Genomic DNA, 25,265 nt, shown 5'->3' with positions numbered 1-25,265 from the left:
TAGTGATGGTGGTAGTGGTAGGTGGGTTAAGTTTAAGCTTTAAGGTGTAACTTAAGTCAAGTCTGTCAGCAGTTTATGTCAGCCCCAAAATTAATTTGTCCTCAAGTTTGGAGATTTAATGTTTTATAAAGATTTTTGATGAGGGAATTTTGACGACTTTATACTCACCAAGTTGTGTCAGGGGGGTCGAGTCGCCGCTCTCCCTCGTAACATTGAATTTGCTGGCATTGCCTCTTCCTAGCGTCTTGGGCCCTATCATGCCTGCTCTTCAAACTCTGTAAGGGGTTTATCCCTGTACTTCATACCATTTCTTTTTCACATTGACACTACGAAAGTATTTTCTGACGTCACAGAGACTCATCTGTGTTTTAAATTTAGTCATAGCCCTCCAGCCTCTGTACCTCTCTGTACCACTCTGTCTACTCTGTTTACTATGTCCACTGTCCACTCTGTCTATTTACTGCTCTGTCCATTCTGTCTGCCCTGCCCACTCTGTCAACTCCTGTTTCCACTATTCTGCCAACTCCTCTGTCCACTCTGTCAACTTCCCTGTCCACTTTGTATACTCTTCTATCCACTCTGTGAACTTCTCTGTCCACTCTGTATACTCCTCTGTCCACTCTGTCAACTTCTCTGTCCACTCTGTCAACTTCTCCGTCCACTCTGTATACTCCTCTGTCCACTCTGTCAACTTCTCCGTCCACTCTGTATACTCCTCTGTCCACTCTGTATACTCCTCTGTCCACTCTATCAACTTCTCTGTCCACTCTGTATACTCCTCTGTCCACTCTATCAACTTCTCTGTCCACTCTGTATACTCCTCTGTCCACTCTGTCAACTTCTCCGTCCACTCTGTATACTCCTCTGTCCACTCTGTCAACTTCTCCGTCCACTCTGTATACTCCTCTGTCCACTCTGTATACTCCTCTGTCCACTCTATCAACTTCTCTGTCCACTCTGTATACTCCTCTGTCCACTCTATCAACTTCTCTGTCCACTCTGTATACTCCTCTGTCCACTCTATCAACTTCTCTGTCCACTCTGTATACTCCTCTGTCCACTCTGTATACTCCTCTGTCCACTCTATCAACTTCTCTGTCCACTCTGTATACTCCTCTGTCCACTCTATCAACTTCTCTGTCCACTCTGTATACTCCTCTGTCCACTCTATCAACTTCTCTGTCCACTCTGTATACTCCTCTGTCCACTCTATCAACTTCTCTGTCCACTCTGTATACTCCTCTGTCCACTCTGTATACTCCTCTGTCCACTCTATCAACTTCTCTGTCCACTCTGTATACTCCTCTGTCCACTCTATCAACTTCTCTGTCCACTCTGTATACTCCTCTGTCCACTCTGTATACTCCTCTGTCCACTCTATCAACTTCTCTGTCCACTCTGTATACTCCTCTGTCCACTCTATCAACTTCTCTGTCCACTCTGTATACTCCTCTGTCCACTCTATCAACTTCTCTGTCCACTCTGTATACTCCTCTGTCCACTCTGTATACTCCTCTGTCCACTCTGTCAACTTCTCCGTCCACTCTGTATACTCCTCTGTCCACTCTGTATACTCCTCTGTCCACTCTATCAACTTCTCTGTCCACTCTGTATACTCCTCTGTCCACTCTATCAACTTCTCTGTCCACTCTGTATACTCCTCTGTCCACTCTATCAACTTCTCTGTCCACTCTATCAACTTCTCTGTCCACTCTGTATACTCCTCTGTCCACTCTGTATACTCCTCTGTCCACTCTATCAACTTCTCTGTCCACTCTGTATACTCCTCTGTCCACTCTGTATACTCCTCTGTCCACTCTATCAACTTCTCTGTCCACTCTGTATACTCCTCTGTCCACTCTATCAACTTCTCTGTCCACTCTGTATACTCCTCTGTCCACTCTGTATACTCCTCTGTCCACTCTATCAACTTCTCTGTCCACTCTGTATATACTCCTCTGTCCACTCTGTATACTCCTCTGTCCACTCTATCAACTTCTCTGTCCACTCTGTATACTCCTCTGTCCACTCTATCAACTTCTCTGTCCACTCTGTATACTCCTCTGTCCACTCTGTATACTCCTCTGTCCACTCTATCAACTTCTCTGTCCACTCTGTATACTCCTCTGTCCACTCTATCAACTTCTCTGTCCACTCTGTATACTCCTCTGTCCACTCTATCAACTTCTCTGTCCACTCTGTATACTCCTCTGTCCACTCTGTATACTCCTCTGTCCACTCTATCAACTTCTCTGTCCACTCTGTATACTCCTCTGTCCACTCTGTATACTCCTCTGTCCACTCTATCAACTTCTCTGTCCACTCTGTATACTCCTCTGTCTCCTCTGTCAACTTCTCTGTCCACTCTGTATACTCCTCTGTCCACTCTATCAACTCTGTCCACTCTGTATACTCCTCTGTCTCCTCTGTCAACTTCTCTGTCCACTCTGTATACTCCTCTGTCCACTCTATCAACTTCTCTGTCCACTCTGTATACTCCTCTGTCCACTCTGTATACTCCTCTGTCCACTCTATCAACTTCTCTGTCCACTCTGTATACTCCTCTGTCCACTCTATCAACTTCTCTGTCCACTCTGTGTACTCCTCTGTCTCCTCTGTCAACTTCTCTGTCCACTCTGTATACTCCTCTGTCCACTCTGTATACTCCTCTGTCCACTCTATCAACTTCTCTGTCCACTCTGTATACTCCTCTGTCTCCTCTGTCAACTTCTCTGTCCACTCTGTATACTCCTCTGTCCACTCTATCAACTTCTCTGTCCACTCTGTATACTCCTCTGTCTCCTCTGTCAACTTCTCTGTCCACTCTGTATACTCCTCTGTCCACTCTGTATACTCCTCTGTCCACTCTATCAACTTCTCTGTCCACTCTGTATACTCTTCTGTCCACTCTGTGAACTTCTCTGTCCACTCTGTATACTCTGTCCACTGTCAACTTCTCTGTCCACTCTGTCAACTTCTCTGTCCACTCTGTATACTCCTCTGTCTCCTCTGTCAACTTCTCTGTCCACTCTGTATACTCCTCTGTCCACTCTGTATACTCCTCTGTCAACTTCTCTGTCCACTCTGTATACTCCTCTGTCTCCTCTATCAACTTCTCTGTCCACTCTGTATATTCTTCTGTCCACTCTGTATACTCTTCTGTCCACTCTGTCAACTTCTCTGTCCACTTTGTATACTCCTCTGTCCACTCTGTCAACTTCTCTGTCCACTCTGTATACTCCTCTGTCCACTCTATCAACTTCTCTGTCCACTCTGTATATTCTTCTGTCCACTCTGTATACTCTTCTGTCCACTCTGTATACTCTTCTGTCCACTCTGTCAACTTCTCTGTCCACTCTGTATATTCTTCTGTCCACTCTGTATACTCTTCTGTCCACTCTGTATACTCTTCTGTCCACTCTGTCAACTTCTCTGTCCACTTTGTATACTCTGTCCACTCTATCAACTTCTCTGTCCACTCTGTATATTCTTCTGTCCACTCTGTATACTCTTCTGTCCACTCTGTATACTCTTCTGTCCACTCTATCAACTTCTCTGTCCACTCTGTATATTCTTCTGTCCACTCTGTATACTCTTCTGTCCACTCTGTATACTCTTCTGTCCACTCTGTCAACTTCTCTGTCCACTTTGTATACTCTGTCCACTCTGTCAACTTCTCTGTCCACTCTGTATACTCCTCTGTCCACTCTATCAACTTCTCTGTCCACTCTGTATTAATGAGGTTTATTTTGGTAGGCTGTAGAGCGGTGTTAATGATATACGTCTTCGGAGGCTTCTTACTTTATTGTTAAGTAGTGGTGGGTTACACAGGCTTGTGTGTTTGTGCCCATGGCCCGGGCAGGGCCATGCCCACGAGAGAGAGCTGGGAGTACTTGTGTGTTGATGCCAGGCCGCTGTGTGAGTGAGGGCGAGGCAAGTCTGGGCATACTGAAGTGGCAAGGCCTATAGATGGCAGCACCTTAGTGGCGCGAAATATGAACTAAGCTGGCAGACAGCAAGGGCTGTCTGTGCAGACAGTACAGGCTGTCTACATACGCTCGGCCACCTACCGCGCGTCGTCCCGACGCGACAATGCTGGTAGTAAAAGAAACTCTGTCTCTCTCTCGTAGGAACATGGCACAGAACACAAAATAAAAACATATATATACATATGGACATGGAAAAAAAAACTTCCTACAGGGAGGGAAGAAAAAAACATGTGGGGTGTGCTAAACATCGTGGTCAAAGGCAATGAGCGTCGAAGGCATCACTGCACGCCTTCCTGCGTCTGGACAGATTCTGCAACACAGGAGACATCGCTGCGGCTGAGCTGTGACGTAACAGGGTACGGTCTCCTCTGGAACGGTGAAGCAGACATCGTAGGAGTCGCTGCAGGTTTTCACTCAACCTGGGGCACGACATGCTGGTGCCCTCGAGTGAGGCGTCGACAAAACTCGGCAACTGGGCAGGACTTCTGGCAAGCGACTCAGGAGGACACTTCTCGGCTGGTACTGTCGCTGGGCTGTCACTGCCGGCGAGCGTGGAGCGAGTCGTGGCAGAGACGACTGGGCGAAACATCTGGGAGTCGTAACATCATACACCAGACTGCAGTGAGCGAGCTAGCAGTCAAAGTGACATCATCTTTGTGCAGGCTGCTCACTGAAGCTTGTGACACGAGGCTGACACAGCGCCTGCCGACAGGCCTGGCTGCGGCTTGAAGAGTATCATCTCTCGACAGTTGGAGTTATAAGCAGAGGTTAGTCTAAGCGTCCCCAGACTTGTTTCTCTACATATAACTGCACTCTGACGGTCTGGAGGTGAAGTGAAACAAATCTCGATGGGAATCGTAGCAGGTACGATTCTGCAGAACAACACGAGCGACGAGCATAAAAGCTTTCTGTACAAGAGGGCTCGTACGCTCAGGGCTGAGAAATCAGCTGTCAAACACTGGTCAGGCGGGTGACTTAGTTGTACAACTCAAGGGTCTGACCACAGACCTCACTGGACACACGGAAAACTTACAAACACACCGCTGTACATACGGTACAACATGGCTTAACTAGCAAATGATGCTTTTCTGCGCATAAAACTGACTAAGACATACTAAAATGTGAGAACACTGAGAGGAATTAATTAACACACGACATATATCTTCTCTCAATCTTCTCGACAATACTGAAAATAATTACTAGAACACTCGATGTGACATCATGTGATGTCAGGCGTGATGTCGCAAGGTGACGTCAGCAGCAGTGACGTCAACAGACATCTCGAGGTGACGTCAGGCAGACATCGTGAGGTGACGTCAGCAGACATCTCGAGGTGACGTCAGCAGACATCTCGAGGTGACGTCAGCAGACATCTCGAGGTGACGTCAGGCAGACATCGTGAGGTGACGTCAGCAGACATCGTGACGTCATGAAGTCGGGCAGCATCGTGGGTGACGTCAGCAGACATCTCGAGGTGACGTCAGGCAGACATCGCGAGGTGACGTCAGCAGACATCTCGAGGTGACGTCAGGCAGACATCTCGAGGTGACGTCAGGCAGACAACGTGACGTCATGAAGTCGGGCAGCATCGTGGGTAGCGTCGATGTGATGCGGGCAGCAGACCACAGCATGTGGCCTGGGATATCTGGTAACTCACGTGGCTTTGTAGGTCTACGTGACATCGGCCACACCCACGTGACGTGATCTACGTGGGATGCTGATCCACGCAGCTTCGAGTGGCCTCGGGCACTCGGATACACAGCACTGGCAATGAATTCATACTTCAAAACAGCAGAAAACACAGCAGAGGGAGTGGGCAGTAGTGAGTGGTGTATGGTAGGCTGGTGAGCGTGGGTAGGGCGAGCGGCAGGGTGAGGAAGAGCCACTTCCTCTCCTCTCCTCCCCCACCCACAAACACGTGGAGAAGCTCACACTGGACGCAGAAATCACCACAAAACTCACCTCTGGCTTGCTGAAACGGCTGTGCTGAGCTGAACAACAACAGCAACATACAAGTGACGCTGAACACGTGACTTGAGAAACAGCGTAGGGTCACTGGGACGCCATTACAATTCTCGGAGAATTTCGGCAAATTTCGGCTGGATCCTGCTAGTACCTGTGTCTGGGTGCTCAAACGTGCAGACACGACATCAGGATAACTTGTTGAGAGACGGATGCTTCTTGTGTAGGGTGATGAAGTGAAGATGACTTCATACCTCTTCCTCTCTCTCACGGGCAAACAACTGCTGATCCCACCGCCATCACTATTTATAATGAGGTTTATTTTGGTAGGCTGTAGAGCGGTGTTAATGATATACGTCTTCGGAGGCTTCTTACTTTATTGTTAAGTAGTGGTGGGTTACACAGGCTTGTGTGTTTGTGCCCATGGCCCGGGCAGGGCCATGCCCACGAGAGAGAGCTGGGAGTACTTGTGTGTTGATGCCAGGCCGCTGTGTGAGTGAGGGCGAGGCAAGTCTGGGCATACTGAAGTGGCAAGGCCTATAGATGGCAGCACCTTAGTGGCGCGAAATATGAACTAAGCTGGCAGACAGCAAGGGCTGTCTGTGCAGACAGTACAGGCTGTCTACAGTATATTCTTCTGTCCACTCTGTATACTCTTCTGTCCACTCTGTCAACTTCTCTGTCCACTCTGTCAACTTCTCTGTCCACTCTATCAACTTCTCTGTCCACTCTGTATACTCTTCTGTCCACTCTTTATACTCTTCTGTCCACTCTGTCAACTTCTCTGTCCACTCTGTATACTCCTCTGTCCACTCTATCTACTCTGTTCTATCTTTTGCGTCTTCTCTGAGCCGTCAGTCTTCAATCTTCTTTAATTACAGATCATTCTTCTGGTCAGTCTCCATGTGCGAGTCTTGGGTTGCGATGTCGGAAGATCTCACATTCAAGGATCACAACAATGTTGCTATTGTAAAGTCAAAGGACACAAGTGCAACTAATGTGACATTTATTGTGGCAACGTTTCGCTCTCCAGGAGCTTTATCAAGCCATTACAAACAATACATGGACACAGAGGGGTATATAAAGGCTCTGAGTGAGGTGCAATACTAGTGAGGTAACATTTCGATGTTCACTAGTGGTGGTAGTAGTAGTAGTAGTAGTAACAAAAATAATACAATAAGGAAGAGCAATTAATTCGTACATGAGTAAAAGTATATAAAAGCTATTACTTGGGTAACATAAAAATAGGTTGGACAAATATAGACTGGAAAGAGGCAGCTTGTTTCAGTGTTCACTCTCTGTAATGTGCTTTGTGTAGTATAACAGGAGAGACTATGTGATGGCAGGGTGTACTGTTTTCAGGAGGATTCTTGCTAAGACTTCGGAGATGGTGAAGCTGCCGTTGTTTTGTTTAATTGTATTCGAAACAGCGATCAGTGCTGATTCAAGGCACTTGAAATTAGTTTCTTTGATCACTAATTGGGCGTCTCTGAATTTCATGAGATGATTGGTGGAATTTCGGTGTTGTACACAGGCGTTGTTTAAGTTGTCGTTCCTGCATGCGTAAATGTGTTCATTGAGGCGGGTGTCGAGGTTTCTTGCTGTTTCACCTACGTAGATCTTGCCACAGCCTCCACCAGAGTCGCCATCGCTTCTACCACTTCAATAAAGGATCTAACCAGGACAAAACCCAAGCACCACGAACCAGTCAATGCAGGAGTTTACACTATACCCTGTGGAGGCTGTGACAAGATCTACGTAGGTGAAACAGCAAGAAACCTCGACACCCGCCTCAGTGAACACATTTACACATGAAAGTTAAGACACATGTGCAACATCTGGATATCTTTATTGTAGTAGACGTTTCGCCATCCAGTGGCTTTATCAATACAGATTCTAGGACATAATAGGAAGACAGTAGAACTATATACAAAAGATGAGGTAATCAGTTCCTCGGCCTTGGAGTTAGTGTTCACAGCATCGTGGTGGAGGAGAATCTGGAGCAAAGACAAGAAGATTGTCGGTATTTTATACCTTTCTTGCACAACCTGTCAGACACTGCAACATCATGGAATCTTGGTTCAGAGGACATCTACAAGACCTTCTTCACGGCTGCTGCAACTAACCCATCTCTTTGGGAAGGACCTACTTCCACTGGGGAATCCCGCCTACCAGTGACTATGCCCTCGTCTGCTGCCCGTCCCTATCCACTGACGCCTATATAACCGCCAGTCTTCTTGTCTTTGCTCCAGATTCTCCTCCACCACGATACTGTGAACACTAACTCCAAGGCCGAGGGACTGATTACCTCATCTTTTGTATATAATTCTACTGTCTTCATATTATGTCCTAGAATCTGTATTGATAAAGCCACTGGATGGCGAAACGTCTACTACAATAAAGATATCCAGATGTTGCACATGTGTCTTAACTTTCATATTGTCGGTATTTTATACCTTTCTTGCACAACATTAACGCATGTAGGAACGACAACTTAAACAACGCCTGTGTACAACACCGAAATTCCACCAATCATCTCATGAAATTCAGAGACGCCCAATTAGTGATCAAAGAAACTAATTTCCGCAGACGCAAGTGCCTTGAATCAGCACTGATCGCTGTTTCGAATACAATTAAACAAAACAACGGCAGCTTCACCATCTCCGAAGTCTTAGCAAGAATCCTCCTGAAAACAGTAAACCCTGCCATCACATAGTCTCTCCTGTTATACTACACAAAGCACATTACAGAGAGTGAACACTGAAACAAGCTGCCTCTTTCCAGTCTATATTTGTCCAACCTATTTTTATGTTACCCAAGTAATAGCTTTTATATCCTTTTACTCATGTACGAATTAATTGCTCTTCCTTATTGTATTATTTTTGTTACTACTACTACTACTACTACTACTACTACTACTACTACTACTGCTACTACTACTACTACTACTACTACTACTACTACTACTACTACTACTACTACTACTACCACCACTAGTGAACATCGAAATGTTACCTCACTAGTATTGCACCTCACTCAGAGCCTTTATATACCCCCTGTGTCCATGTATTGTTTGTAATGGCTTGATAAAGCTCCTGGAGAGCGAAACGTTGCCACAATAAATGTCACATTAGTTGCACTTGTGTCCTTTTACTTTACATATTGTCGGTAATTCTACCAACTTTATTACAATGTTGCTATTGCTACCGCAAGGAAAATGATGGGCTGAATAACTAGAACTTTCGTGACAAGAGATGTTGAACCAGTGATGATACTTTTGATGTCACTTGTTCTCTCCAGGTTGGTATACCTCTGTATACTGACCACCTTCAAGGTAGGCCAGATTACTGAGCTGGAAAACATACAGAAAACTTCCAGTGCCCGTATACACTCAAACATATGAAATACTTGGGAAGGCTTGAAATCTCTTCAGTTGTATTCCTTGGAACGTAGGCGAGAAAGGTATATCATTATCTACATCTGGAAAATCTTGGGGAACTGATGACAAACCTTCACACTAAAATCTCTCTAATTGAAAACTAGAGACTTGGCAGACGGTGCAGAGTATTTCCTATAAAAGCAGTAGACTAAGAGAGAACTCGGAGTGTCAGAGGTCCCCGACTAGTCAACGCCCTTCCCTAGTGCATAAAGGGATTTACCGACACATCTCTGGGTGTTTCCAAAATGGAACTGAACAGTTTCCTCAAATCAGTGCCTGACAAGCCGAGTTGTGGTTCGTACGTTGGATTGCGTGTGTCAGTAGTGTGTCACTGATTACTTGTATTACTTGTGTAGTATATGTACATAGTACCAGCTATGTTATAGTTAGGGCCCCTGACTAACTGTATAGTCTCCGTGGCTAGTTGCGACGTCACGAGCCCCTCACGTGAGCTGCTAGCTAGAGGCTAGGGGCTCGTGACGTCGCAGCTAGCCACGGAGACTATACAGTTAGTACCAGCTATGTTATAGTTAGGGCCCCTGACTAACTGTATAGTCTCCGTGGCTAGCTGCGACGTCACGAGCCCCTCACGTGAGCTGCTAGCTAGAGGCTAGGGGCTCGTGACGTCGCAGCTAGCCACGGAGACTATACAGTTAGTCAGGGAGCCTAAATATAACATAGCTGGTACTATCTACATATACTACACAAGTATTACAAGTAATCAGTGACACACTATTGACACGTGCGGCCGACCGTAACAGCCTTGTTGATCAGGCCTTGATTCACCGGGAGGCCTTGTCTGTGATCGGGCAGCAGGGAGCGTTGACCCCCAGAAGTGTCTCTTAGATATCCGTGCCTTTCTTTGGACTGAGTTCGAGTCTCAACTTTCTTGGTCACCCATCTAGTCCCTATCCTCTCCTCTTGGTCACCCATCTAGTCCCTATCCTCTCCTCTTGGTCACCCATCTAGTCCCTATCCTCTCCTCTCAGATTCATTATTTCCAAACAACTGTACTAAGATTTCATTATTTCATCACCCCAGACGGATTATTTACGTATGTTATGACTCACGAAATCGAAATGACACGATTGCAAACAAACCATACCACGGGCGGGGTTAGAACGCGCGATCAGAGAGTCTCAAAACTCTCCAGACTCCCTGATCGCTGATTCTAACCCCGCCCGTGGTATGGCTTGTTTACGTATGTTATGATTAATAATGGCTCTCTATCTTCTGTTCCTTACGAATTCCTTATCCCCTTTAGCACTTTCCTTTTTTCCCTGCCTGTTATTCCAGTTTTTTTGCCAGTCTTCGATTCGGTAATGTGTTGAAGATTTTCTGCACTCAGCCTTTGCTATTCTCTCATTGAGTTTCCTCAGGTAGGTGATACAGGATCTACCTTCTCTAAATCCATGTTGGTTTTCTTCTAACGATGTTCCTTCTCTCCAGGTACTCCACTAATCTAATAATCTTTTCCAGTATACTGAGAGTGTACATATTAGTGATAATGTCCAGTAGTTGAGTACATCTTATACTCACCTGTTTTTTACAGGAATCACATTTGCTGCCAAGAATCTTGCGAGTTCTTTTACGTGTTTACTAGAGAATCACTCACTGTACCTGTGCCTTCTTTCGGGTCCATGAGTACATATATTGTCAGATACCACTGACCTAATTGAATTCATTTCTCTCAGTAAATTCATTGCTTACTTCCTTCATGAGTGAATGCTGTCTAGTTTCATTTTAGTTCCTGGCTCCTTTTGTTACAGGTACAGTACCTGACTCTTCTTGTTTCAGGTACAGTTCCTGGCTGCTCTTGTTACAGGTACAGTACCTGACTCTTCTTGTTTCAGGTACAGTTCCTGGCTCTTCTTGTTTCAGGTACAGTTCCTGGCTCCTCTTGTTACAGGTACAGTTCCTGGCTCCTGTTGTTTCTGGTACAGTTCCTGGCTCCTGTTGTTTCTGGTACAGTTTCTGGCTCCTGTTGTTTCTGGTACAGTTCCTGGCTCCTGTTGTTTCTGGTACAGTTCCTGGCTCCTGTTGTTTCTGGTACAGTTCCTGGCTCCTGTTGTTTCTGGTACAGTTTCTGGCTCCTGTTGTTTCTGGTACAGTTCCTGGTTCCTGTTGTTTCTGGTACAGTTCCTGGCTCCTGTTGTTTCTGGTACAGTTCCTGGCTCCTCTTGTTACAGGTACAGTTCCTGGCTCCTGTTGTTTCTGGTACAGTTCCTGGCTCATGTTGTTTCTGGTACAGTTTCTGGCTCCTGTTGTTTCTGGTACAGTTCCAGGTTCCTGTTGTTTCTGGTACAGTTCCTGGCTCCTGTTGTTTCTGGTACAGTTCCTGGCTCCTGTTGTTTCTGGTACAGTTCCTGGCTCCTGTTGTTTCTGGGACAGTTTCTGGCTCCCGTTGTTTCTGGTACAGTTCCTGGTTCCTGTTGTTTCTGGTACAGTTCCTGGCTCCTGTTGTTTCTGGTACAGTTCCTGGCTCCTCTTGTTACAGGTACAGTTCCTGGCTCCTATAGTTTCTGGTACAGTTCCTGGCTCATGTTGTTTCTGGTACAGTTTCTGGCTCCTGTTGTTTCTGGTACAGTTCCAGGTTCCTGTTGTTTCTGGTACAGTTCCTGGCTCCTGTTGTTTCTGGTACAGTTCCTGGCTCCTGTTGTTTCTGGTACAGTTCCTTGCTCCTGTTGTTTCTGGCACAGTTCCTGGCTCCTGTTGTTTCTGGCACAGTTCCTGGCTCCTGTTGTTTCTGGTACAGTTCCTGGCTCCTGTTGTTTCTGGTACAGTTCCTGGCTCCTGTTGTTTCTGGTACAGTTCCTGGCTCCTGTTGTTTCTGGTACAGTTCCTGGCTCCTGTTGTTTCTGGTACAGTTCCTGGCTCCACAATTAACGCCTCCAAGAATCTACTGTTCATTTCTTCACACACCATCGCTATCATCTTGCGCATTGTTCCTTCCTGCGTTCTCCCATCAAGTTGGTTGTTCCTTCCTGCGTTCTCCCATCAAGTTGGTTGTTCCTTCCTGCGTTCTCCCCTCAGGTTGGTTGTTCCTTCCTGCGTTCTCCCATCAAGTTGGTTGTTCCTTCCTGCGTTCTCCCCTCAAGTTGGTTGTTCCTTCCTGCGTTCTCCCCTCAAGTTGGTTGTTCCTTCCTGCGTTCTCCCCTCAAGTTGGTTGTTCCTTCCTGCGTTCTCCCCTCAAGTTGGTTGTTCCTTCCTGCGTTCTCCCCTCAAGTTGGTTGTTCCTTCCTGCGTTCTCCCCTCAAGTTGGTTGTTCCTTCCTGCGTTCTCCCCTCAAGTTGGTTGTTCCTTCCTGCGTTCTCCCCTCAAGTTGGTTGTTCCTTCCTGCGTTCTCCCCTCAAGTTGGTTGTTCCTTCCTGCATTCTCTCCTCAAGTTGGTTGTTCCTTCCTGCGTTCTCCCCTCAAGTTGGTTGTTCCTTCCTGCGTTCTCCCCTCAAGTTGGTTGTTCCTTCCTGCGTTCTCCCCTCAAGTTGGTTGTTCCTTCCTGCGTTCTCCCCTCAAGTTGGTTGTTCCTTCCTGCGTTCTCCCCTCAAGTTGGTTGTTCCTTCCTGCGTTCTCCCCTCAAGTTGGTTGTTCCTTCCTGCGTTCTCCCCTCAAGTTGGTTGTTCCTTCCTGCGTTCTCCCCTCAAGTTGGTTGTTCCTTCCTGCATTCTCCCCTCAAGTTGGTTGTTCCTTCCTGCGTTCTCCCCTCAAGTTGGTTGTTCCTTCCTGCGTTCTCCCCTCAAGTTGGTTGTTCCTTCCTGCGTTCTCCCCTCAAGTTGGTTGTTCCTTCCTGCGTTCTCCCCTCAAGTTGGTTGTTCCTTCACTGCGTTCTCCCCTCAAGTTGGTTGTTCCTTCCTGCGTTCTCCCCTCAAGTTGGTTGTTCCTTCCTGCGTTCTCCCCTCAAGTTGGTTGTTCCTTCCTGCGTTCTCCCCTCAAGTTGGTTGTTCCTTCCTGCGTTCTCCCCTCAAGTTGGTTGTTCCTTCCTGCGTTCTCCCCTCAAGTTGGTTGTTCCTTCCTGCGTTCTCCCCTCAAGTTGGTTGTTCCTTCCTGCGTTCTCCCCTCAAGTTGGTTCTTCCTTCCTGCGTTCTCCCCTCAAGTTGGTTGTTCCTTCCTGCGTTTTCCCCTCAAGTTGGTTGTTCCTTCCTGCGTTCTCCCCTCAAGCTGGTTGTTCCTTCCTGCGTTCTCCTCTCAAGTTGGTTGTTCCTTCCTGCGTTTTCCCCTCAAGTAGGTTGTTCCTTCCTGCGTTCTCTCCTCAAGTTGGTTGTTCATTCCTGCGTTCTCCCATCAAGTTGGTTGTTCCTTCCTGCGTTCTCCCCTCAAGCTGGTTGTTCCTTCCTGCGTTCTCCCCTCAAGTTGGTTGTTCCTTCCTGCGTTCTCCCCTCAAGTTGGTTGTTCCTTCCTGCGTTCTCCCCTCAAGTTGGTTGTTCCTTCCTGCGTTCTCCCCTCAAGTTGAGTTGATTGTTCCTTCCTGCGTTCTCCCCTCAAGTTGGTTGTTCCTTCCTGTGTTCTCCCCTCAAGTTGGTTGTTCCTTCCTGCGTTCTCCCCTCAAGTTGATTGTTACTTCCTGCGTTCTCCCCTCAAGTTGGTTGTTCCTTCCTGTGTTCTCCCCTCAAGTTGATTGTTCCTTCCTGCGTTCTCCCCTCAAGTTGATTGTTCCTTCCTGCGTTCTCCCCTCAAGTTGGTTGTTCCTTCCTGCGTTCTCCCCTCAAGTTGATTGTTCCTTCCTGCGTTCTCCCCTCAAGTTGATTGTTTCTTCCTGCTTTCTCCCATCAAGTTGATTGTTCCTTCCTGCGTTCTCCCCTCAAGTTGATTGTTTCTTCCTGCGTTCTCCCATCAAGTTGGTTGTTCCTTCCTGCGTTCTCCCATCAAGTTGGTTGTTCCTTCCTGCGTTCTCCCATCAAGCTGGTTGTTCCTTCCTGCGTTCTCCCATCAAGTTGGTTGTTCCTTCCTGCGTTCTCCCCTCAAGTTGATTGTTTCTTCCTGCGTTCTCCCATCAAGTTGATTGTTCCTTCCTGCGTTCTCCCCTCAAGTTGATTGTTTCTTCCTGCGTTCTCCCATCAAGTTGGTTGTTCCTTCCTGCGTTCTCCCATCAAGTTGGTTGTTCCTTCCTGCGTTCTCCCATCAAGTTGGTTGTTCCTTCCTGCGTTCTCCCATCAAGTTGGTTGTTCCTTCCTGCGTTCTCCCATCAAGCTGGTTGTTCCTTCCTGCGTTCTCCCATCAAGTTGGTTGTTCCTTCCTGCGTTCTCCCATCAAGCTGGTTGTTCCTTCCTGCGTTCTCCCCTCAAGTTGGTTGTTCCTTCCTGCGTTCTCCCATCAAGTTGGTTGTTCCTTCCTGCGTTCTCCCCTCAAGTTGGTTGTTCCTTCCTGCGTTCTCCCCTCAAGTTGGTTGTTCCTTCCTGCGTTCTCCCCTCAAGTTGGTTGTTCCTTCCTGCGTTCTCCCCTCAAGTTGGTTGTTCCTTCCTGCGTTCTCCCCTCAAGTTGGTTGTTCCTTCCTGCGTTCTCCCATCAAGCTGGTTGTTCCTTCCTGCGTTCTCCCATCAAGCTGGTTGTTCCTTCCTGCGTTCTCCCATCAAGCTGGTTGTTCCTTCCTGCGTTCTCCCATCAAGCTGGTTGTTCCTTCCTGCGTTCTCCCATCAAGTTGGTTGTTCCTTCCTGCGTTCTCCCATCAAGCTGGTTGTTCCTTCCTGCGTTCTCCCATCAAGTTGGTTGTTCCTTCCTGCGTTCTCCCATCAAGCTGGTTGTTCCTTCCTGCGTTCTCCCATCAAGTTGGTTGTTCCTTCCTGCGTTCTCCCCTCAAGTTGGTTGTTCCTTCCTGTGTTCTCCCCTCAAGTTGGTTGTTCCTTCCTTTGTTCTCCCCTCAAGTTGGTTGTTCCTTCCTGTGTTCTCCCCTCAAGTTGGTTGTTCCTTCCTGCGTTCTCCCCTCAAGTTGGTTGTTCCTTCCTGTGTTCTCCCCTCAAGTTGATTGTTCCTTCCTGCGTTCTCCCCTCAAGTTGATTGTTTCTTCCTGCGTTCTCCCCTCAAGTTGGTTGTTCCTTCCTGCGTTCTCCCCTCAAGTTGGTTGTTCCTTCCTGCGTTCTCCCCTCAAGTTGGTTGTTCCTTCCTGCGTTCTCCCCTCAAGTTGGTTGTTCCTTCCTGCGTTCTCCCCTCAAGTTGGTTGTTCCTTCCTGCGTTCTCCCCTCAAGTTGGTTGTTCCTTCCTGCGTTCTCCCCTCAAGTTGGTTGTTCCTTCCTGCGTTCTCCCCTCAAGTTGGTTGTTCCTTCCTGCGTTCTCCCCTCAAGTTGGTTGTTCCTTCCTGCGTTCTCCCCTCAAGTTGGTTGTTCCTTCCTGCGTTCTCCCCTCAAGTTGGTTGTTCCTTCCTGCGTTCTCCCCTCAAGTTGGTTGTTCCTTCCTGCGTTCTCCCCTCAAGTTGATTGTTTCTTCCTGCGTTCTCCCCTCAAGTTGGTTGTTCCTTCCTGTGTTCTCCCCTCAGTTTGGTTGTTCCTTCCTGCGTTCTCCCCTCAAGTTGGTTGTTCCTTCCTGCGTTCTCCCCTCAAGTTGGTTGTTCCTTCCTGCGTTCTCCCCTCAAGTTGGTTGTTCCTTCCTGCGTTCTCCCCTCAAGTTGGTTGTTCCTTCCTGCGTTCTCCCCTCAAGTTGGTTGTTCCTTCCTGCGTTCTCCCCTCAAGTTGGTTGTTCCTTCCTGCGTTCTCCCCTCAAGTTGGTTGTTCCTTCCTGCGTTCTCCCCTCAAGTTGGTTGTTCCTTCCTGCGTTCTCCCCTCAAGTTGGTTGTTCCTTCCTGCGTTCTCCCCTCAAGTTGGTTGTTCCTTCCTGCGTTCTCCCCTCAAGTTGGTTGTTCCTTCCTGCGTTCTCCCCTCAAGTTGGTTGTTCCTTCCTGCGTTCTCCCCTCAAGTTGGTTGTTCCTTCCTGCGTTCTCCCCTCAAGTTGGTTGTTCCTTCCTGCGTTCTCCCCTCAAGTTGGTTGTTCCTTCCTGCGTTCTCCCCTCAAATTGGTTGTTCCTTCCTGCGTTCTCCCCTCAAGTTGGTTGTTCCTTCCTGCGTTCTCCCCTCAAGTTGGTTGTTCCTTCCTGCGTTCTCCCCTCAAGTTGATTGTTCCTTCCTGCGTTCTCCCCTCAAGTTGGTTGTTCCTTCCTGCGTTCTCCCCTCAAGTTGGTTGTTCCTTCCTGCGTTCTCCCCTCAAGTTGGTTGTTCCTTCCTGCGTTCTCCCCTCAAGTTGGTTGTTCCTTCCTGCGTTCTCCCCTCAAGTTGGTTGTTCCTTCCTGCGTTCTCCCCTCAAATTGGTTGTTCCTTCCTGCGTTCTCCCATCAAGTTGGTTGTTCCTTCCTGCGTTATCCCATCAAGTTGGTTGTTCCTTCCTGCGTTCTCCCCTCAAGTTGATTGTTCCTTCCTGCGTTCTCCCCTCAAGTTGGTTGTTCCTTCCTGCTTTCTCCCATCAAGTTGGTTGTTCCTTCCTGCTTTCTCCCATCAAGTTGGTTGTTCCTTCCTGCGTTCTCCCATCAAGCTGGTTGTTCCTTCCTGCGTTCTCCCATCAAGTTGGTTGCTCCTTCCTGCGTTCTCCCATCAAGTTGGTTGTTCCTTCCTGCGTTCTCCCCTGAAGTTGATTGTTCCTTCCTGCGTTCTCCCCTCAAGTTGGTTGTTCCTTCCTGCGTTCTCCCATCAAGTTGGTTGTTCCTTCCTGCGTTCTCCCATCAAGTTGGTTGTTCCTTCCTGCGTTCTCCCATCAAGTTGGTTGTTCCTTCCTGCGTTCTCCCCTCAAGTTGGTTGTTCCTTCCTGCGTTCTCCCCTCAAGTTGGTTGTTCCTTCCTGCGTTCTCCCCTCAAGTTGGTTGTTCCTTCTTAATGAGACTTTGGAGCAACTCTGTTGCTTAAACTCAGTTCTCATTCATAAAAATATAAACATAAAAAAGGAGGAACACTGCAGTGGGCCTACTGGCCCATACTAGGCAGGTTCTTCTCAAATCCAAGTTCACTAACAAAAATTTTGCCCAACCTATTTTCAATACTATCCCAGGAATAAGTTTTGATATCTACCTGTTGACTCAAGTGTGTAACAGTACTATTTTTATTGTACTGAAGGATACTTAATTTATTTATCCAGCTTAATGGTGTTGGAAAGAGAATCTTGGAATCTTTCTCTCTCTCTCTCTCTCTCTCTCTCTCTCTCTCTCTCTCTACCATAAGTGTGCAACGGAAACCTATAGAAAGATTCACCAGTTCTGCCTCGATCACTCCTTTCTTCTTAACTTAACTGTGAATACATAAGATGGCAGGTAAATCTTACAAGGTACACATTTTATTCAGTTTTCATTTAAATTTTCTATCATGTGTCTTTGTATTATGTGTGGTTTTTATTATGTGTTTCTTATATTTGCAATATTTCCTAACTAACTACCGACACTGTGAAGACAGAACACTTAATTCTGTGTGGACGGTGTATGAAGCTCCACACAAGCACCAGACGAGTCTGGGGTCAGTGGTATTTATTACTGGCTCCAGTGTTGACGTCTCTGTTCTGTGTTGTTCGTCTTGCTCTAAAATAATCTGTCCTCTTCTATACTATTCGCTTCGTGGTATATTTTGGTCTCGCTTCTGTGTCTCGTGACTGGCATACATGTTTCCGTGGTTAGGTAGGTAAGGTTCGTCAGGAAATAGGAGAAGTGTTTCCTGACGCAGGTCTTAGATGATGACCCGCCGTTGGAGCTTTGGTCATCTGACCGAGGCCTTCCGCTGGCTTACCGGTTTACCCCTTTAATTGACAAATTAAGGTCAATTACTTTCTTTCCGTGATGTGAAGGTATTTTCCACTTAGTACTTAGTCCCTTAATCATATCAGGAGTTGTTCGTCCTTGTATTTCCCTGTGTTACTTAAGAGGCACATACGTGCCTTTCAGATCATTGTATCTCATTCAGGAACCTTATCATCACTAAATAACCTCCTTCATTGTATTTTTCATAGAGGGGTTTGAGGTTGAGAAGGACCCCCCTAGTATGTGCCAGTAGGCCTGCTGCAGTGTTGCTCCTCTCTTATGTATTCTGGTGTTGTGTTGTTCCCACCTTCCCTTCTCCACTCCTCCCAAGTATTCAAAGGTAAGCATAGTATGCCTACTTAATTCTCTTCAATAATAATTTTTTTACGTCTGTTTTGCAGTTTCAAACTCAGATCCAATCGTGAGAGTTCATTTTTCACATTCTTGTGGGATTTGTTTTTTTTCTGTGCTGCTTTCTTGGCGTGTGTATTAACACACCTGGAACATGTACTTGGCGTGCCCCTCCCTGTGTTAAACCCTCACTCACCCATACAACATTAACCTGCCTTAACCACAGGCTGGGTGTCAACACCCATACAACATTAGCCTGCCTTAACCACAGGCTGGGTGTCAACACCCATACAACATTAACCTGCTTCAACCGCAGGCTGGGTGTCAACACCCATACAACATTAACCTGCCTCAACCACAGGCTGGGTGTCAACACCCATACAACATTAACCTGCCTCAACCACAGGCTGGGTGTCAACACCCATACAACATTAACCTGCCTTAACCACAGGCTGGGTGTCAACATCAATACAACATTAACCTGCCTCAACCACAGGCTGGGTGTCAACACCCATACAACATTAACCTGCCTCAACCACAGGCTGGGTGTCAACACCCATACAACATTAACCTGCCTCAACCACAGGCTGGGTGTCAACACCCATACAACATTAACCTGCCTCAACCACAGGCTGGGTGTCAACACCCATACAACATTAACCTGCCTTAACCACAGGCTGGGTGTCAACACCCATACAACATTAACCTGCCTCAACCACAGGCTGGGTGTCAACACCCATACAACATTAACCTGCCTCAACCACAGGCTGGGTGTCAGCACCCATACAACATTAAGGTACGTGTCGTGACTCGAACACATTACCTTCTAACGCTCTTGACTCACTGTTGCCAGAGGCGACTGTGAAAAAACTGCTGTGTGTGTGTGTTTACTCACCTCTTTGTGGATGCAGGGGTCGATTCACAGCTCCTGGCACCGCTTCTTCGCTGGTCGCTAATAGGTCTACTCTCTTCTTCTTCCAAGAAACTTATCGTACCTCTTTCTAAAGCAATGTATGGATCCTGCCTCAACTGTATGTCTGTGTGTGTGTGTGGGTGGGTGTGCGGGTGAGTATGTGTGTATGTGTGTGTGTGTGTGTGTGTTTGTGTGTAGTTGCAACATCAGTGCCATGATCTGGTAGTATTGTTTGCACCAAACGTCTGTCAAAATATAAGTCAGAGTATCGTGGCTGCAACAATAGTCGACTCACAATTTCAAGAGGAAGTTTTAGAAGACATTTTGGACCATCTCTGATAAGTATCAAGTCACTAGTGACTTGATAATATTCCCGGACGGCCCGAAACATCACAATGATCACCGTTGTGACAGGGGAATAAAAGCTCCATTGTGTTCCACTGTACGACTCGTTGACCCTTACATTGAAAGTTAGAAATTACTCAGTCAAGTCTCGCCTTCCCGAGTATCAAGGACACAGGTGTTTAAACGTCAATATAGCACCTGGCGTGACCTGTATGACAACACAGGGACACCTGCTGATCCTTTTCACCTGTTCCCATTCAAGGCGATTTCTATATAAAGATTTATGTTTGTGTTACCTGGAGGTTACCTGGAGGTGATTCCGGGGATCAACGCCCCCGCGGCCCGGTCCACGACCAGGCCTCCCGATGGATCAGGGCCTGATCAACTAGGCTGTTACTGCTGGCCGCACGCAGTCCGACGTACGAGCCACAGCCCGGCTGATCCGGCACTGACTTTAGGTATCTGTCCAGCTCTCTCTTGAAGGCAGCCAGGGGTTTATTGGCAATTCCCCTAATGCTTGATGGGAGGCTGTTGAACAGTTTTGGGCCCCGGACACTTATGGTGTTTTCTCTTAGTGTACCAATGGCGCCCCTACTTTTTATTGGGGGCATTTTGCATCGCCTGCCCAGTCTTTTACTTTCGTAGGGAGTGATTTCTGTGTGCAGATTTGGGACCATTCCTTCCAAGATTTTCCAAGTGTAGATTATGATATATCTCTCCCTCCTGTGTTCCAACGAGTACAAGTCAAGTGCTTCCAAGCGTTCCCAGTAGTTAAGGTGCTTGACAGAACTTATACGTGCAGTAAAGGATCTCTGTACACTCTCTAGATCTGCGATACCAAGGTTGCTATCTTCCCCTTTACATTAATATCGATCATTCTCACTACTTTTACTCTAATCAATACTTTCATTATCCGGGTAAATTAAAGTGGGCAAATGATATTTAGATATCACACATATCTGAAGACGTGTGTAAGCACATGAAAGCGCTCAGGTGTTTTTCCTATTTTCGCTGTGTTTTTTATATATATGTAATCACGCGATTATTGTGATTTCTTCCATAAGAGAATACAGTTATTTATTGCATTAATAATTAATTTATAGTCGAATATACAGTTGTTTTTTTAACACTGATCTGTTAGACAACTGTCAGAAATAAGAACACAAACTTTCTGGTAAATATGTGTTCATAATTCAGGTTTGCCTCCCGATCATCATGCTGCTGACTTTTGTCTTCCTGTTGCCATTCCCGGCTCTCTTAAACACTTTTTTGCTCTACCTCCCAGTTCAGAGTAACTAATTAGATACCTCCCAAGGTCAAAGTAACTAATTAGATACCTCTCCAGTTCAGAGTAACTAATTGGATACCTCCCCAGGTCAAAGTAACTAATTACATACCTCTTCAGTTCAAAGTAACTAATTAGATACCTCCCCAGTTCAAAATAACTAATTAAATACGTCCTGGTACGTACATTAATATTTTAGATCAATGTAGTTTGCTTTATACAAACTTTGTTTAAAGCTGATTATAAAAAAAAATTATTGAAATCAGACGACAAATAAGAATATTCAAGGTCTTGTACCCCATTTAGAGGACGGATCTACTAAAAGTCTAGATCATCACTTCTTAATAGGCACCTAAATTCCCACATCTTCTAATAACATGTTCAATTTTCCACTATAATCTACCTTGTCCATATTTACTATTGCATTTGCTTTATCTGTTTCGTAAAGTGAAGTCCAGGATCTTTCCTTAATTCGTGGTTTAAGAAGAGCAAACTAGCTCAGAATATAACAGCTGAGGCAGTCAGGTGATCATTTACAAACAGGTGGAACCTGACTAGAGACACATCACAGACCCGGGACTTCAGAGTTTACCATTACCTGGAGAGTTTACCTGGAGAGAGTTCCGGGGGTCAACGCCCCCGCGGCCCGGTCTGTGACCAGGCCTCCTGGTGGATCAGAGCCTGATCAACCAGGCTGTTGCTGCTGGCTGCACGCAAACCAACGTACGAGCCACAGCCCGGCTTATCAGGAACTGACTTTAGGTGCTTGTCCAGTGCCAGCTTGAAGACTGCCAGGGGTCTGTTGGTAATCCCCCTTATGTGTGCTGGGAGGCAGTTGAACAGTCTCGGGCCCCTGACACTTATTGTATGGTCTCTTAACGTGCTAGTGACGCCCCTGCTTTTCCCAGCGAACTCCCGGTAACTTATTCGTGGGATATCTTGAAGCTCGTTCTGTATCAGTGGTATTTAGTACCGATAGTGTGATGAATTTGACACATGTGCAGCATCTAGGTATCTTTATTGTGTTGACGTTTCGCCCTCCATTGACTTTATCACAACAGTACAAAGACAAAATAAGTTGGTAGGAATATATACAGAGGTTAGTGTCTTCTGCGCTTTCCCAAGTCCCTTGACAACCACTGCACGCCTCCCCTCGTCCCTTGACAACCACTGCACGCCTCCCCTCGTCCCTTGACAACCACTGCACGCCTCCCCTCGTCCCTTGACAACCACTGCACGCCTTCCCTCGTCCCTTGACAACCACTGCACGCCTCCCCTCGTCCCTTGACAACCACTGCACGCCTTCCCTCGTCCCTTGACAACCACTGCACGCCTTCCCTCGTCCCTTGACAACCACTGCACGCCTTCCCTCGTCCCTTGACAACCACTGCACGCCTCCCCTCGTCCCTTGACAACCACTGCACGCCTTCCCTCGTCCCTTGACAACCACTGCACGCCTTCCCTCGTCCCTTGACAACCACTGCACGCCTTCCCTCGTCCCTTGACAACCACTGCACGCCTTCCCTCGTCCCTTGACAACCACTGCACGCCTCCCCTCGTCCCTTGACAACCACTGCACGCCTTCCCTCGTCCCTTGACAACCACTGTATGCCTCCCCTCGTCCCTTGACAACCACTGCACGCCTTCCCTCGTCCCTTGACAACCACTGCACGCCTCCCCTCGTCCCTTGACAACCACTGCACGCCTCCCCTCGTCCCTTGACAAGCACTGCACGCCTCCCCTCGTCCCTTGACAACCACTGCACGCCTCCCCTCGTCCCTTGACAACTACTGCACGCCTTCCCTCGTCCCTTGACAACCACTACACGCCTTCCCTCATCCCTTGACAACCACTGCACGCCTTCCCTCGTCCCTTGACAACCACTGCACGCCTTCCCTCGTCCCTTGACAACCACTGCACGCCTCCCCTCGTCCCTTGACAACCACTGCACGCCTTCCCTCGTCCCTTGACAACCACTGCACGCCTCCCCTCGTCCCTTGACAACCACTGCACGCCTCCCCTCGTCCCTTGACAACCACTGCACGCCTCCCCTCGTCCCTTGACAACTACTGCACGCCTTCCCTCGTCCCTTGACAACCACTACACGCCTTCCCTCATCCCTTGACAACCACTGCACGCCTCCCCTCGTCCCTTGACAACCACTGCACGCCTTCCCTCGTCCCTTGACAACCACTGCACGCCTTCCCTCGTCCCTTGACAACCACTGCACGCCTCCCCTCGTCCCTTGACAACCACTGCACGCCTTCCCTCGTCCCTTGACAACCACTTCACGCCTTCCCTCATCCCTTGACAACCACTGCACGCCTCCCCTTGTCCCTTGACAACCACTGCATGCCTCCCCTCGTCCCTTGACAACTCCTGCACGCCTCTCGTCCCTTGACAACCCCTGCACGACCCTGAATCCTCAACTGCCACAGGTCAGATTTAACTACACGAAAAGTATCGAGAAAATTGGTCTGACCATTCCCTGGCCACCTCAGCCCACAAAAGTTCTCGATTTTCAGTGTGTGTGTGTGTGTGTGTGTGTGTGTGTGTGTGTGTGTGTGTGTGTGTGTGTGTTTGTGTACTCACGTATTTGTGGTTTCATCAGTCCCTCAGCCTCGAGGCTGAGGGACTGATTACTTCAAACTCCTTCTAATCTTCACCATTCTTCTTTGTACAGGACTGATGGATCTTTGTACATGACTGATGGATCTTTGTACATGACTGATGGATCTTTGTACATGACTGATGGATCTTTGTACAGGACTGATGGATCTTTGTACATGACTGATGGATCTTTGTACAGGACTGATGGATCTTTGTACAGGACTGATGGATCTTTGTACAGGACTGATGGATCTTTGTACATGACTGATGGATCTTTGTACAGGACTGATGGATCTTTGTACAGGACTGATGGATCTTTGTACATGACTGATGGATCTTTGTACATGACTGATGGATCTTTGTACAGGACTGATGGATCTTTGTACAGGACTGATGGATCTTTACCACAATAAAGATACCGAAGTATTGAACATGTGTTTAATTTACCAACTTGTCGGTTCTCTGAGCCATTTATCTACAATCATATAATTGGTGAGCAAGGACGTCCTGACTAGAAAATAATGTTTTAAATGCCGGGTAGGGTACTGTTTACTGAAGTAATATCAAAATAAGTGGGCAATTTAGGTGAGCAAATAATTGAGTCCTACAGGGAATTTGCACGTGGTGTGAGGGCGAGCGTCCGCCATACTGCCGGTCAAGTGTATGCCATCGATAAAGTGTTTTTTACTTCCAGCAAAGCGTCACAAAATAGCACTTATTAGAAGGATTCTGAGATGCCTGAGATCTGCTCTGCTAGAGGCAGAAAGAGGAGCTATTTTAGCGTTTCCTTGTCGAGAGATGGTTGGGTCAAGTTACCAGCAGCTGTCTGAAGATAAAACTAGCTGCCAGGGGACTGTACAAGCCACAGAACACCGGCTTCCAGGCTCAGGGACTGATTACTTTATATTCTACTGTCTTCTGTGTATAGTTATGCAAGGCTGAGGGACTAATTACCTTATCTACTGCCTTTTGTGTAGAGTTCTGCAAGATTGGGGGACTGATTACCTTATCTACTGCTTTCTGTGTACAGTTTTGCAAGGCTGAGGGACTAATTACCTTATGTACTGCCTTCTGTGTACAGTTCTGCGAGACTGGGAGACTGATTACCTTATTTACTGCCTTCTGTGTATAGTACTATAAGACTGAGGGACTGATTACCTCATCTTCTACTGTCGTCTTATATCACTGTATACTGAACTGAAAAAGCCACTGATTGGTAAAATGTCTTCAGTTACAGATATCAAGGTGTTGCTCATACTTCCACTTCTCAGTATTGTGTACCAACATTGTTATGATTCTCAAGACTGTGTATCAAACATTTATAATCAAGTGAGTCCTTGATCGTTAATGTTTAAATATAAAATGATGATATTAAGATTGAGTAGAACCACGTTAATAGCTCTGGTGGGTTCAGTAGAACCACGTTAATAGCTCTGGTGGGTTCAGTAGAACAATGATAGTAACTGGTGGGTTCAGTAGAACCACGTTAATAGCTCTGGTAGGTTCAGTAGAACGATGATAGTACCTCGTTACCTGGAGGTTATTTCGGGGATCAACGCCCCCGCGGCCCGGTCCATGACCAGGCCTCCCGATGGATCAGGGCCTGATCAACTAGGCTGTTATTGCTGGCCGCACGTA

At 47.2% G+C, this 25,265-nt stretch overlaps 1 protein-coding gene across 1 annotated transcript in view; it reads left to right on the top strand.

The window, feature by feature from the left end:
* Positions 1-24,234, top strand: part of LOC128685527 (adventurous-gliding motility protein Z-like) — a 320,694-nt gene extending 296,460 nt beyond the window's left edge. The window contains exon 3 of the mRNA XM_070083109.1: positions 23,701-24,234. Coding sequence (XP_069939210.1) covers positions 23,701-24,040 — 340 coding nt within the window. The 3' untranslated portion in view covers positions 24,041-24,234. The remainder of the gene's footprint in view (positions 1-23,700) is intronic.
* Positions 24,235-25,265: the final 1,031 nt, after the last annotated feature.

Source organism: Cherax quadricarinatus, chromosome 8 (assembly GCF_038502225.1).
Source record: "Cherax quadricarinatus isolate ZL_2023a chromosome 8, ASM3850222v1, whole genome shotgun sequence".
Lineage (NCBI taxonomy): Eukaryota > Metazoa > Arthropoda > Malacostraca > Decapoda > Parastacidae > Cherax > Cherax quadricarinatus.
Note: the sequence above shows the minus strand (reverse complement) of the source record. Positions and strands in the feature narration are given on the sequence as shown.